This window comes from Photinus pyralis, unplaced genomic scaffold (genome assembly GCF_008802855.1).
Source record: "Photinus pyralis isolate 1611_PpyrPB1 unplaced genomic scaffold, Ppyr1.3 Ppyr1.4_LG4, whole genome shotgun sequence".
NCBI classification, from domain to species: domain Eukaryota; kingdom Metazoa; phylum Arthropoda; class Insecta; order Coleoptera; family Lampyridae; genus Photinus; species Photinus pyralis.
This window is the reverse complement of record NW_022170511.1, coordinates 21763837-21779570: the sequence shown is the minus strand read 5'-3', so window position 1 is coordinate 21779570 and position 15734 is coordinate 21763837. Positions and strand designations below refer to the sequence as shown.

At 40.3% G+C, this 15734-nt stretch overlaps 2 protein-coding genes across 11 annotated transcripts in view; one reads left to right on the top strand and one right to left on the bottom strand.

Moving 5' to 3' along the window:
- LOC116167863 (centrosomal protein of 135 kDa) overlaps positions 1-15734 on the top strand; it is a 66806-nt gene that overhangs the window by 13994 nt on the left and 37078 nt on the right. For all 6 annotated transcript variants that reach the window (XM_031483447.1, XM_031483445.1, XM_031483448.1 and 3 more), the window contains exons 6-12: positions 1414-1547; positions 2051-2158; positions 2664-2819; positions 11102-11197; positions 11252-11481; positions 11530-11734; positions 11791-11906. In XM_031483447.1, coding sequence (XP_031339307.1) covers positions 1414-1547; positions 2051-2158; positions 2664-2819; positions 11102-11197; positions 11252-11481; positions 11530-11734; positions 11791-11906 — 1045 coding nt within the window. The remainder of the gene's footprint in view (positions 1-1413; positions 1548-2050; positions 2159-2663; positions 2820-11101; positions 11198-11251; positions 11482-11529; positions 11735-11790; positions 11907-15734) is intronic.
- LOC116167873 overlaps positions 11903-15734 on the bottom strand; it is a 40645-nt gene continuing 36813 nt past the window's right edge. For all 5 annotated transcript variants that reach the window (XM_031483469.1, XM_031483466.1, XM_031483465.1 and 2 more), the window contains exon 5: positions 11903-12577. In XM_031483469.1, the coding sequence (XP_031339329.1) occupies positions 11922-12577 (656 nt within the window). In that variant the 3' untranslated portion in view covers positions 11903-11921. The remainder of the gene's footprint in view (positions 12578-15734) is intronic.

Below are 15734 nucleotides of genomic sequence, written 5' to 3'. Positions count from 1 at the left end.
AAACCAGGATTTTGCCTCTGGAGGCGCTTCAAAATGGTGTCCGTGTCATCCGGGAGCCCGTACAACACAGCCATCACCTTGGTTACCCTCGGGACGTGCCTCTGAACTTTCAGCGACGCGCCATCCCAGGGCCTGATAAGAGGGACGGTCCTCTCCAACCAGTCCAAGGTCCACTGGTCCTCGCATTCGGCCACGATGGCACCCTGCGGATTCCAGCGGAACCCTGCCAGCCGAGGAAAGGGCCCTCCCTCCATCTGGTCTACGACTGCATTCAATGCAGCCATAATGCACCTCGACTGAGCCTCAGAGATGTCCACCTCCGGGTATGAAACCGGAACGACGGCCACCTTAAGCCCTGCCGCAGCGACTTGCCCATAAGTTCGTGGTGCACCCTTGGGTGCATCAGAACCTCTAGGCTTCTTCTCAGGCTGCCTTGAGCCAGACCCTGGAGTGCTTCCCTCTGATCTGAGACGCTTAGTCCCTGACGTCGGGTTGCCCCCCTGAGCCAACGACCCAGACGCAGCCTTAGGCTTTGGCGCAGGGCCCGCTTGACCCGAGGTTTTACCCTCGAGCCGGCGCTTCCTGGCCATCGCCTTCTGTGCGCCAGTCCTATTCTTCTTGCGAATAGGAGCTGACCCACCACCAGGTCCTTGGGTAAGGCCCTGCGTTGGAGCCGTCCCCTCTTTCGAGGAGGCCTGCCCCGTTACCGGACCCCTTTTGAGGGCCCGGCTTGTTGGTCCCCTCTGACGAGGAGCCCAGAAAGGTTTTGTCTGAAGATTCCATACAATTCCCACGAGTAGTGCGGAAATGCGGTCTCACCTGGGCAGAGCCGCTTGCCCAGGGCTTGGCTGCCAGCCCCTTCCCGAAGGAAAGGAGCCACCACTCGGAGGTCGCCCGGTATCCGAGGGGCACCGTTATCGACACTGCACCCCAGTGCCACGCAGTCCTCAGCACGGTCGCTAACACCTTGACTTGGGAGGTTGGTCCGCGGCGACGACCTTCGTCGCTACCAGTCTGGGTTTTAGCCCCGACGAGCCACTTATAATCGTCACTACCCACACCGAAGCACGAGTCACGTACGATCATTCAGGTGTCTGTATGGGCTTTCCCCTATCCGCCACCCGGGGACGCGCCCGATGGGTGCCTAACCACACGGGGTATCTTACCACAAACGCATCCTCTTTTGCTTCAATTCCTCTCAATCCACTTGCAGATATAACTACGACGATTTTCTTGTCTCCCCTGTGTTACAGTGCACTTAACAATCATGGAAAATTATTTATAGGCTATAAATAGAAAATTTTATCGCTGAATTCAATAGTTAACAGAATAGATTTACTTTGATGAACATTTTAAAGCGTATGTAGGTATTTGAATTTCGACAATCGCTAAAATGTGGAAACTTTTTTCCAGAACACGATTTGAATTTGGAAATTGATCGTTTAGTTCAAGCATCAGCGAATCAAAAAAGAAAAATCGCAGAATTAGAGTGCCAGCTGCTTTCTGGAAAAATCGAAACCGTGTCCGATCTGCCTACGAAACGAGACGTAAGTACGAACGCCTTCTTTGTGTCTATTCCTGTCCCAGCCCAGAACTTGTTTTGGCATCTTCCATTGTTTTATCCCGAGCAGGGCCAAGAAGTTGAAGTGATAACATTGCAAAATGTTCAACCTAAAACTCCCCCAAAAAAGCTTAAAAAAGGTCGTCGTAGCCCTACCAAATCTAAATCGCCAAAACGAACGTCACCAAAATCAAAAAAGAGCCCCAAAAGGAAGTCTAAACGAAAAGCTACACCGGAACCCGACATCACAATCACGCCCCTTAACAGTCCAGTGTCTCCCCCTACTCGTATTAGATCATTTGATGCTAGCACACAGTGTGATAACAATTATGGCGACAAAGGGGTTACTCGAACTAACACACCACGTTCGTATTGCAGTTGTTGCAAATGTAACACAGAAGACCGAAAATACGTTCAGGTACTTCTAAGTCACAAATTTGGTCAATCGAGGCAATTGCATAGAAATAGTATTTGCACGCTTTGTTTCAGAGCTCATCTGAGCAGCTGAAGACGGAACGTGATTTTTACATCAGAGAATATAGACGTCTTACCAACCAAATTAATGACCCATCGACTAAGTACAATCGTGCCAGCCAAGTAAGATAGTATATTCGTTTTTTATTAAAGAGTGTAAAAGAATACAATAAAAAATGACTCATGTAAATACTTATAACAATTCCATTTCATTTTGAATGCCCAAGGTCTAAAATTTACATTAAACTGTCTGATTTTACCTAAGCACATAGCAAATTAGTGCCAGAATAGTCTTCAGTCGTGGTAAGTAGACTAACGGTAATGGAATTTAGAAACTCATGCTTCAACAATAATTCAAGTGTAAGCAGTTCCTAGAAGCACAAGTAAATTTGGTAAGTTGCTAGTCTAAAACGCAAGATGGCATAACAATGGTGATTTGCTAAACAAATAAAGATTCTCGGCAACTGCTTGTGCTCCTGAAAACATTTTGCTATGTTCACAGTGTTGACAGATCATATCTATAAGTTATTGTTTAATATTTTGGGCTGCTTTTGGCTTTTATTATGGTACGCATAACTTAATATTTCAGATTGTTAACATGAAGATATTAATGTGGATCGTTTTATAGCTCTTAACGTGTCGCTCAAATTCGAAGGATCAGTTAATCGCCACGTTACAACATGAGAATAAAATACTGGCCCAGGAAAAACATAATCTCATGACTCGGCTGGAGAATGCGAGGGAGACCGTGGAAGGTGCTGATTTTGAGGGTCTGTCTTGGAAGGTAACGCGTTAGTGTAACTAGTATACTAGTAGCGCAAGTCATACATATATACAGTAGGAAATTGGCAACAGTGTCCTGCTGATTAGACCATCTCTTTCAAAGATACAAATTTTGAAAAAGTTTGATGTAAAATGATACTAATTTTTGTAAAAATATTCATCGAGACTCTAGTAACTATGGCTACTAATATGGTTGACCTAGTAGTCAAAGTCAAAATTTAAAAAAGGGCAAGTGCGTATATCTCATGTATAGGTACGTAATTTTTAGTGCATTTTTCAACGTAATATATTATAGGGGGTGGAGTAGTAGCTCTTGACGAAAGAAATGGGTTTCCAATACCTCCAACCCCCGCCGATCACCAGTAAGCGGGATAGGTCATAATTCTTGTCATACAGTGCACCAATACCGGTACCGTTTGCTAAAGAACAGGTATTTTTCGGCTCTCTCGTCTCCCTAACCCAACTTTTTTTTAGCGCATTTTTTAAGAATTAAAAAAATGTGCAATTGTTTGCGTTTTGTCCGTCCGGCCCACTGTTGCCGTTTCGAACTACTTCTAGGGGAATGAGAATAAAAGGCCCCCCCCCCCTCACGAATTATTTCCTGAGATGCTGTTTTTGAAAGTAAAACGTGCATAACTTTTACATATGACAACCAATTGGTTTCAGATTTTGCATACGCATGCCTTTAGTGGTGCCAAGTTAAACTTTAGGAAATGGGGGGGGGGGGGGTTTAAACACATGTTCTCCCCTGAATGGAATTCTAATGAAAGGTCTCATCAAAATAGATTGGTTTGTACAAACTATAACATTTCCGTGCGACTCTTTTTCGAGATCAGTGAGCGACAGGGTCTGAGGGGGGATTACAAATTAATTAATTAATTTTATCTCATTGTATTCTAATTAAAGGTCTCAACGAAAGGAACAGTTTTCTACCAACTACTGCCCTTCTTTCTGTCCTCTTAACGTACGGGGGGGGGGGGGAATTAGTTTTGATCCTTCATGGTACTCTAAATAAAGGTCTCAACAAAAGGAATTAATTTCTACCATAGCCCTCCTCCTCGACCTCTTATCGTGATCGGGTACATTCTCTTATACCTCAAGAACGGATTGCCGGAAAAGAGTACCTACTCACAAAGGGCGATTGAGACGTCTGCAAGAAATATATGTTAGAATGTATAGATAGTAGTCGGCTGAGGGTAATTGTCAATTAATAAATAAAATAGAAAGTTATCATTTGATTGAATTAGTTTGTATTCATCTTCCACATTAAAACAAGAGGTTATGGGCTATCTCAGCACATTGTGAAGTGGTTGGTTTTTGGTGCAGTTTGAAGAAAAACGTTTGTGAGCCGAAACTTAGAAATTTGAATTACATTACACATCAATCAAATGGCAGATGAGGAAAAATTTGTGTTCCGACAATTTGATGGACGAGAATTTAGCAATTGGTATTTCCGGCTACAAGTAGTGCTAGAGGACAAAGGAATTGAAAAATGGTTGGAAACAGATGCAGCCAAAGCTGTAACAGAACCTGATATCCGTGAAAATAATGTGGAAATTGCGAAAATCATTAAGGAAGATCGCGCATGTCGTTTACAAATAACTCGTCGTGTTGCGGATTCGCATTTAGAGTATTTGAAGGAACGGAAAACAGCATTTGCAATGATACAGTCGCTTCGTACAACGTTTGAAAGAACAAGTATAGCAACAGAAATAAGTGTAAGAAAGCGAATGTTACTGCTACGTTGTGAAGATTCAAGTAATCTAACTGAACATTTCCTCAACTTCGACAAATTAGTGCGCGAATTAAAAGCATGCGGAGGAGAAATGGATATCAGAAATTTAATTGTCACATTATTTTTGACTTTGTCAAGGAAATATGATATGGTGGTCACTGCTCTTGAGACGATGGATATTAAAAACTTAACAATGGAGATTGTTCGCTCGCGTCTGTTAGACGAAGAGAGCAAATCGTGCAATTTGGATGCAGGTCAAAGTAGTTCAAATAGCATTGCCAGGTATGGTGGTGTAATACGTTGTTATTTTTGCAAGAAAGAAGGTCATAAACGCAACGAATGTCCAAAGTTACTTCAGAAGAAGAACGGTAGATCAAGTAAAATGAACAATGTGAATTTGAAGAAAGGAAAATCGAATTTGGCAATTAGTGAAAATGCGGTAGATGATGTGGCGATTGTTGCTGACACGAGTACATTTGCCTTTGTTGGCCACACAAAATCATCAATTCGCTTCATAATTGATTCAGGTGCTTCTGAACATATGGTGAACGATCTATCATTGTTCAATGAATTATGGGATTTGGAAGATCCAATTATTGTAGGTGTTGCGAAAAGTGGTGAGTCGATTCGAGCATACAAGCGAGGTATAATTCGAGGAACTGTTGTTGTGAATGGTGATGAATAACGTTGTACACTGACTAATGTACTTTTCATCAAAGATTTGAAATATAATCTGTTTTCGGTAAGCCGATTGGAGGATGCTGGTCTAGAAATGATTGTGCAGAATGGATTGGTCCATATTATGCGGGGTACAAGTGAAGTAATCACCGGTCGGCGGATTGGACGCTTGTATGAATTTGAAATGAAACGCATTTTGAATGAAAACGTACACGCGGTGATAAAATCCAATGGCAGTGTAAAGCAAAGTTTAAAACTATGGCACAGGCGACTAGCACATATGAATTACGCCGATGTAAGAAAAATGCCATCGTTGGTTAACGGTGTTGGCGTATTAGTTGATGACGCGGATACTATTTGTGAACCTTGTATCATGGGCAAGCAATCTAGAAAGCCGTTCGCCAATTTAGGCGGAGCGCGATCAAAGCGTACGTTGGCTTTGGTACACAGTGATGTTTGTGGGCCGATTTCACCATGCACATGGGATGGTTACATTTATTGATGACTTTACTCATTTTATGGCAGTGTACCTTATCAAAGAAAAATCGGATGTCTTCACTATGTTCCAGAAATACAAATTAATGGCGGAAACGCATACTGGGCAGAAAATAGGCGCGTTACGTTGTGACAATGGAGGAGAATACACATCTAATCGGTTCAAGGCACAATGCGAAGCATCTGGCATTCAATTACAGTATTCGATTTCGTATACACCGCAACTAAATGGTGTCGCGGAACGAATGAATCGAACGTTGATAGAGAGGGTAAGGTCCATACTCGAAGATGGACATATGGAACGCATATTTTGGGGTGAAGCTGTATATTGTGCAACTTTTGTGATGAATCGTAGTATAACTCGAGCGATTCAGTCGGTTGCAACACCATACGAGCTTTGGATGGGGAAGAAAACAGACATTTCAAAATTCCGTGTTTTTGGTTCGCCTGCATATGTACATATTCCTGATCAACTTCGTAAAAAGCTGGATGCAAAATCAACCAAGATGGTGATGGTTGGTTATGGAGTTAATGGCTATCGACTTTGGGATTCTTCAAAGAATCGAATTGTTGTAAAACGTGATGTAATATTCGATGAATCAAAACGCAATGAATCATCGAACATATTTTACGAGTCAGATCAAGCGAAGAGTGGTGTTGACGAGGCGGAGATTGACGATGTTGGAGATAAAACAACGTGTAAAGGAAAGGATAGTATTGATTCAGGCGGAGTAATAGATGTTGGACGAATTGATACTGAATTTGATAATCAAGAATTATATTCCGGCAATGAATTAGCACGTTCAAAGCGAAAGCGTCAACCACCAAGTAAATTCGGTAGCTGGGTCGACAGTTCGACAATTGAATTAAGATACGATGATGAGCATGAAAATTATCTATCCACATGTTCATTTAATACGGACGAATGCTTCTCTGCATTTGCACTAAATGCAATAGCATTCATTGATGATGTTCCCATGAAATTTGGAGACATTGCAAAACGAAATGATTCTGATCAATGGATGAAAGCGATCAATGAAGAAATGAATTCTTTAAAAAGAAATGAAACTTGGTCCCTTGTTGAACGACCATCCAACCGTGCTGTCATTACTTGTAAATGGATATTCTCAAGGAAGCGGAATGCTGCAGGAGAATTGGAAACGTACAAAGCAAGGTTGGTCGCTCGTGGGTTCACGCAACGAGAGGGGTTTGACTTCAATGAGACCTATTCACCGGTGGCGAAAATCACGACTGTACGTCTTTTGCTGGCGCTTGCGGTTGAGCGAGATTTGGAAATACACCAAATGGACGTGAAGACTGCTTTTCTTAATGGCAAGCTTGAAGAGGACATTTATATGGAGCAACCCGATGGCTTTGTCCAAGGCAAATTGGTGTGCAAATTGAATAAGTCTCTCTACGGACTTAAACAAGCGTCAAGAGTTTGGAATGAGCGTTTTCACACATTTGTTGTAAGAATTGGTTTCTTACGTTCGCAATATGATCAATGTTTGTACTTGATGGGCAGTGGGGCAAGTATGATCTTACTTTTATTGTATGTGGACGATTTAATTTTGCTTGGAAAGAATTTGGATAAGATTTTGATTGTTAAGCGTTTGATTGCAGCCGAATTTGAGATGCGAGATATGGGTGAAATAAAAACCTTCCTTGGCATCAATATCCAAAGAAACCGTGATGCTGGGACATTATATTTAAGTCAACGCAAATATCTCGAAGACGTTCTACGTAGATTCAACATGAATAATTGCAATCCGGTTGCCACACCAATGGAGATTCAAACCAAGAAGATCACACGCAGTGAATCAGAATTCACGAAGAAACCTTATCGTGAACTGATTGGCTGTCTTATGTACATAGCTTATGCAACAAGACCTGATTTGTGTGCCGCTGTTGGTTACTTCAGCAAATTCCAGTCATGTGCGACTGATGAACATTGGATTGGTGCAAAACGAATATTAAGATATGTCAAAAGTTCTCTTGATTTGCGATTATTATACAACTGCCATTATAAATCACCAGTATTGGAGGGATTTGCCGATGCTGATTATGATAGTGAATCAAATGAGCGAAAATCGATTTCAGGAAATATAATCAAAGTGTTTGGTTCAACAGTTGGATGGACAGCACGAAAGCAAACGTCCATTGCTTTATAACTACGGAGTCAGAGTACATTTCTTTGGCGATTGCTGCTGCTGAAATTATCTGGTACCGTGGTATATTATGTGAAATTGGTATATCTCTGGATGGACCAACGATTATTCATGAAGACAATCAAGGGAGCTATAAAAATCGCTTTAGGTGAAAAGGTTTCACAACGAACAAAACATATTGATATAAAATATCATTTCATTCGTGATTGCATTGAGAAACAAATCATCAATCTTCGTTATATTAAAATGCAAGAGCAACAGGCCGACATAATGACAAAGGGGTTGTCAAAGAATGTATTCCAGTACATATGCAAGAAAATTGGACTTGTAAATTGATCTGGATATTATTTTTTTTTTTAGTTATTGTTCTGTTGATTAGATGTAAAGTAAGCGATTCAAATATTTAGGATTAAAATTGAATCGAGGCGGAGTGTTAGAATGTATAGATAGTAGTCGGCTGAGGGTAATTGTCAATTAATAAATAAAATAGAAAGTTATCATTTGATTGAATTAGTTTGTATTCATCTTCCACATTAAAACAAGAATATATCCATTGGTGATGTTGTACCATGGTTTTAGGTCTGGAATCGGTTTTTTCGTCCAGGAGGTCCATTTCTCCCATCCGTGTTGCCACTGCGTGAGCGCTTGCCCCATTTAGTTGCCCGCGCTGCAATAGCGACCTCTGCAGGATAAATTCCGGCTACCACCAAGACGTCGTCTAGCTGCGCCGACCTATTAATACGCGTTGCAGATACTTAGGACCAGTACGCTTAGCGCGCTTCACCGCCACTCTCCATTTCGTCTCCGACTGCCACACCTCGGCTGCGTAGAGCATCGCTGAGCTGGCCGCCGATGCCATCACGCGTCTCTTGGGCACAATCCTGCTGAGCGCCCTGTACACTTTCAGCGCCTTCCCACCTGCCTTTTTTGCATGAGGTATGAACGACAGATTCTTGTCGATCCATACCTCAAGTAGCTTAATCCGCCCTGCGGAGCATACCTGCTGCCCCAGAACATCCAATCTGACCGAAGCGATTCCCCTTTTCACTGTAAGGAGAGCGAGTTTTGTGCGGCTGGTCTGTAACAGGCACGAACACAGACAGGTCATCTGCAAACCCGACCTTCACTACCCCCCTACTCCGTCGGACCAAAGTAGGAACTCTGCGGCACACCCGCACTACACACAAACTCGTAGGTCTCCCCCGAGGGCTTTGTGTTCTTCAGATAGTTTTGCACTAACTTCACAAGATATCTCGGCACTCTGAAGTCAGGCAAAGCGCCGATTATGGCCTCCCTGGAAGTTGAAGGCATTCTTGACGTCCAGTCTCTTTCATTTGTCGCTACCACCCTCAGGGCGTCGACGATGGATTTTTCCTTCCTAAAACCAAATTGGACGGGGGAGAGTTTTGAGTCCACCACCTCCTCCGGCCTCTTTTTAAGAACTTTTTCAAGGACTTTACTGGTACAGTCGGTAAGACAGATGGATCGGTGTGCCCCGCCATTCTTTGGGGTTGGAATTAATCTGCTCCGTTTTCAGTTCTTCAGGTTGACTCCTGTGTACACCGTAGTCCAGCCCTCTGGGATTAGAGTCGCCGCCGCCTTCACGTGCTGGTACTCCGTCCGGTCCCGGCGCTTTTTCGTTCAGCGAAGTTTTCGCCACAATCTCCGCATCCACTACCTCTCTTACAGCATCGTCTGTCACGGGTACGAGGTGAGTAGGGATAAGCCCCCCCCCCCCCCATCGCCTCAAGGAAAGTTCACCCCTCTGCTAGATTGCTCCCTAGTATTGTTTAAATTTCCTTGGACCATTGTAGCCATGGTGTGAAGTGATAGGTACCTCCTCTTCCCTTTCCTCCTCTTTGACCATATCATTGTTGTCTTTTTCGGCTCGTTCACCGACTGCTTTCTCGTGCTTGTTTGAGAGTGTGGATTTTGCCTGAACCCGGTTCTGCCCTTTCACACGCAAAGCACTAGTCCGCACCTGCGTACTCTGTGGCCCGGTGGCCCGCTTCCCCGCACTTGTAACATAATTCACGTCTATCTTCTTCTTGACATTTCACTGCGAGATGACCAACTTCTCCGCACCGACTGCATCCTCACGGATCGGGTTTTGATCTTGACCCTAAAAGAAGTCGACCTCACTCTTAAGTAGCTAATAAACGAAATCTGTTGCCAGCACCACATTTAAAATTGCTCCCAGTACTTCGTCTGTGGTGAATACTGCATCTAGATCACGCACCTCTACAGTATCTATCGTCCAGTAACGTGACCTCTTTGGGTCGGGACTGGCTTGCCCATTCCTTTTTTTACTCTTAGGAGTAAGCCCCCCCCTCCCCTGCTGTCTTCGTTATTCTTTCAATCCCTGTATCTACTCCCGTCATATTCGTCATCCAAATCTTCCTGAGGATGTTCTCGTTTTTCAACTTCACCAGCACCGCCTCTGCTCTTGTGCGTCATCGTGTGCTAGTTGCGTAAGCGACGGAAATACACGTTTTGAAGAACCAGGAATTCGAATCAAACAAAATCTCGATGTCTGTCTGTCGGTTCGTCTGTACTCTCATTTCCGGCTAAACGGCCGAATCGATTGGAACCAAATTTCATACACATATTCTTAGACATAATAGAAACCTATGATTCATATGGGTTCCAATCCTTGATCTTGGGGCCGCATTTTTGGTAAATTTTTGCAAAATCAGGAAGGGCATAGCCCAATCTAGGACAAGCCATTACTTTTGTCCTCCTATTCGTTATGGTTACTATGCAGGAGTGCGCAAATTCTGGGGCTTTTAAAAGCGTAGGTTCCTGACAAAACATTTTGAATCTTTGGATGGAGCAAAAGTATTAGACCAGCAGCCGTCGCTTTTGTTTTTACAGTGATTAATAACAGTCTGAATCTGCGTGAGTAGGTCGAGTTCGACGAGACGGCCAGTTTTTTCCCTCTAAAAATTCTCGACAGAGATACCTAATGATCTGTGTAGGTGTTAAAAACTTCCAAGCGTAGGACTAGGAAAACTTCTAACCACTAAGTGTGTGGGACTATATGACCATTTTATTATAACATTTACTTACCTGCATACAAAAAATCAGTGATCTAGTCCGGGGTTGAGGACCAGTCTTCATTTTTTCTCAGAATTTAGAATTTGTTAGTGAATAAAATTAATAATAAATGATAAATGGGTCAATTTACCAAAATCATGATAATTTCAGACAGCCATGCGAAAAGTGGAGAGAGAAAGAGATATGTTGAAAGCAGATCTATGCAGGCTAGAAGAAGAACGAGATGCTCTTCGCCAAAGACTTAAGGTAAATTACCACTTACACTTACCAATACCATTGCTCTATTGTGAAATCATGTAGGCAACTATGGAAAGCCAGCTAACAGACCGGTCGAAGTTCGAAAGGGAATTGTCAGATGCCGACAATGAAATTAGGCGTTTGGAAATGGACCGTCACGATTTGATTCAAACGCAAGGTTCTCGTCGCGGTACCATAAGCAATTTGGAGGAGCAATGCATAACGTTGAAAGAACAGTTACGCATCGCCCAAACGGACTTAAACCAACAAAAGGCATTATACGTTCAGCTAAAGTGAGACGACTATGTTAGTGAGATTGTATTTTGGATATCCATTTGCAGGACGTTACAAGAGCAAACCGATACAGCGTTGGCGGATTCCCAAGGTCAAATAGGCCAGTTGGAAGAGGAACTGATTAAGGCGAAGGATCACATTCACGTTTTGGAAAATCAACGAAATCCAAATGAAGCTGAGCTGTTGCAGAAGGACATTTCCGTTCTAAAACAGAAACTGACACAAATAGATAAAGAGAAAGACGACTTATTGGTAAGCTTTAACAGTTAGTCATAATGATAGAAACCAGAAACCAATTTGTCTTGCAGATTTCCTTGGACGACAAAACGGAGAAAATCGCGATGCTGGAACAGGAGCTGAGAGTAAAGGACAGCAACATAGACATCGCGGAGGGTACTGTTATGGATTTAAAGAAGAAAATGCAGTAAGTAACTTTAATTTATTTAAATAAATACATATTCTGGTGCTTTTTCGAGTTTTGGTTAAGAAATTCTGCCAATGCTATAGCAGGGCCGGCACATTCCACGTCGCTTCCATTAACCGCATTTTGTTTGTAACCTGGCATGCATTGGCACAGCCCTTCATTTCGTTTTGTCTCCCATTCTTTACTTTGCCGCTTGGCGACCAACCAAGCTCCGGTCGGACATGGAGTTTGGCTATACAATTTGAAACACTGGTCGTTGTATATCACAGTATTGTGGTCACGATCGCATGCCGCTTGCTGCGTTTGCTCGCAAATATGATTGCTTGTGTGCTTGCAACGACATACAGCGTTATACGATATTCCGTCAATCGACGGGCGCGTGTGAAAGTCGAACGAGATCACGTGATTTTTCTTGCACGGTCCTCGATTTCCGATTCTGTAACACGATTTATTTACAGGAAAATACAGGTAGCCTTTGCTACACGGTTGTTTAATGCACGAGGTCGCATCGATTAAAATGTGCCCTGCCGGACACGGACCCTGTGTATAAGGTCTATAGCAGTTGAGGTTATTCTCATATCGTATGTGACCTTTTTTACATTGACAGGTGGCCGTTTTTATATTTTGATCTAATAGGAACTGTTCTCCAATGCTACATGGTCCAAGTGTACCTGCAAAAAAATTAAAAAACCTATATTTATGAGCTTTTAAAAATTGGCAGGAAGAATCAAGAAAGAAAATCCAAAATCAAATGTTACCTCTCCCCCTCCCAATTACCGAAATTTTCATCTTGACCCAAAATTCCCCGGACACAAGTAAAAAATGTCTTAATCTTTGTAAATGTATAGTGAGTTGGGTGAGCAGTCTTGGTTGATAAGGTTAAGGGATGGGTTATATATGGGTGAAGCCAAGCCCTCCGACCACTGATAGTGATCAAAAATGATCAGATACATTACGTTGTTAGTACCCATTGGTCCTCAAATTTCTTGTGGATGTACAGAGGACGTTTTCTGTTTTCGTCTGATACAATGAGTGCTAGAGAAATACTGCTTAACCCTATCTGTCTTTTTTTATTGAAAAGGATTAATAAGAAAGTTGAATATGCTGCTTTCCACATTATTTTCAGGTTTAGTTACATATATATTATTTCTTGGGATAATAAAGTATTTAATAACATTTTCCTTATAAATTGATTTAAAAAACAAGTTCACCTATACGAAGTTTTTATGTCATGAATAATAAGCGATCGTCATTTGTTTCCAAGGTATTATTCTTTTAATAAATTATTAATCTGGTATTTTATTTTAAGAAATGCATGGTGTCTCAAATAGTTTTACAATTTTATTGTCTGATTTTTTGCATTGAGTAAAAGAAACAGTAGAAGTGTAATATCAGATTAGAAGTGTAATGTCAGATTTGGCATATGTCATAATAATGATAATAATACGGGAATTTTTCAATTTAAAAAATTTGATTTTTCCTTTTACCGAGTTAATAATAATAACTTAAAATGTAAATATCTCAAATACAAAAAATAAGTTATGGTTGGTTATTGTCCCCATAATTTATAATAGTTATGCCAATGTAATTGTGGAATAATAAATAAATAATAATGTTTCTTTATTGAGCAAATTAAAAGAAATAAGAAAAAGAAATAACAATTTCAAGTTTAAAGAAAAATTACTTAAAAGGTGGGAAATCGGCCAAATGCCGTTTTTCACTCCTACCGTCCTTAGGTACATTAAGCGATGTGAATTCATAATCCATAAAGAAAACAAAAATAATACTTATGCACCACAATAATGCAGAAGTAAGATAAAGAAAATTAAAATAGAAAAAAATAGAATTGTATTGATGATTTTGTGTTTTCATTTTTTATGAATTAAATAATATTATTATCGAAACCGATTTTATATTGAAATGTTGTTACCGCCATCTTTTCTACCAATTGACTGATCTAAAAAAAACCCACTTAAATCTATGATACACGTGCTGAACGAAACGTCTGAATGTGACATAGCTATCGATTGTTTGAAAACATTAAATTCTTATGTCTCGAAAAGCGAGTGTCAGAAGAGAGTATACTCTCAAAAGTAAAATGGAAGGTATGAATGAGACTTATTTATCGGTGGAGTCAAAACTTCAAGTTCGAATATCTTGAAAAGGAAGTGTCATAAGAGGGTACAGCTGGGCAGCGGATTATGCGTGTCGTGATTTCCCTTAATTGAAATTATATTTTTGAACTTTATATTTAAAATTTATGCAGCATGCGGCAGAAGATTAAAACTGATCAAGACTTTTCACACAGACCAAAGTGACTGACTTTTTTTCCAAAGCATAGTTATCTAAAAATCTCCACTTTTTGCAAAATTAATCAGTGTAAACATTTTAGTTTGGATATTTAAAGTACAACTTTTCTTGTATAAAAATTGTCTGTTTTTTTAACCTTTTTAGTACATACAATATACAGGGTGAACATTTTGTCTGGATAACTAGATCAAACAGAAAATAAAATAATTGAAAAATCTTAACTATTGGAAATATTTCAGCTATTTTATAGAGCATGTAATAAGCTGTCGTATGATGTAATAATATACAGAGTGTTCCATATAAAAAGTCGCCTTTTTTATTATCTGAAAGATGCGATGTTGTTTTGTTTTTTTTATTTTAAGATTTAGATTCAGTAATACACAATTTTGATCATTTAACCGTTTTTCTAACGAAAACTAACTACGAAAGTTAGCTCAAAGGGAAAATGGATGGTCTGATCGGTGATGTCAAATTTCAAATGCGAATGTTCGACAGTAGTGTTGTAAAAAGGAAGGGTGAATCTTCTGGACCAGACGAATCTATCAATATACTATGTATCCAATCTTCAAAGTTCTTAATCTCATGAAAAGTAATTTCAAGGAAAGGAAAATTTCAAACGCAATGTTTAAGCAAATTACCTCGCTATCCCAGAACACAGCCACCATCATTTTTTTTAGTAATGGCGTTTTTAAGTATCGACAACGTATACAGGGTGTTTTTTTGGGAGCTTTAGTTAAACGTTTCTGGGAAAGTAAAATACGTAGGTTTTTGAAAATTTGTACTTAGGAGTTACTCTGAAGGCCGAATCGATGTAAAATATTTTAAAATGTCCGCACTTCCGGAAGGAAGTAGATAGTAATTCCGTTATTTTAAATGGCAACCCCTATTTTTTATTGCATTTTTGGATTCTACGTGAAATTTCAGTTCTTTTGATACCCATATGTCGATATCTGCCATTTATGATTTTTAAGTTATTTTGACTTTAAGAAAAAAAATGGCGGATGCAGATGGTACCTTGATAATTGATTACTTGAAAACGGTTATAGTCATGGCAACCCATTTTTATCAGTGCATAGAGAATGAATAGGGCTTTCTTTTAGTGTATTTAAAAAAAAGTTAAGTTGCGTACAACCGCACCTATGGAGATCCAAATTGAAGAAACTTCAAAGTCTATAAACTCAGTTTTTTTAAATGGAATGACCATGTTCTTAATATTGCATGAGATAGAGAATCGAAATGGGCATATTTTGACAATACATGTTCCTATAGCTATCTTTAACAGTTTCTGATTTATTCCCATTTCATTGGATTGATCTCGGAATTGATGCCATTTTTTTTCGCATTTTCTTTTTAGTAGTTTGCCATGATTTTATAACAATCGAATTTTAAACAAATCAAGGAATGGATTCTTTAATACCATTGATTCTAGTTCTAGTCTAAATAATTCATGAATAAATAACTCATTTATTAAGGATATAGGACGGAAAATTTTTGAAACATTTGTTAATCTTGCATTTG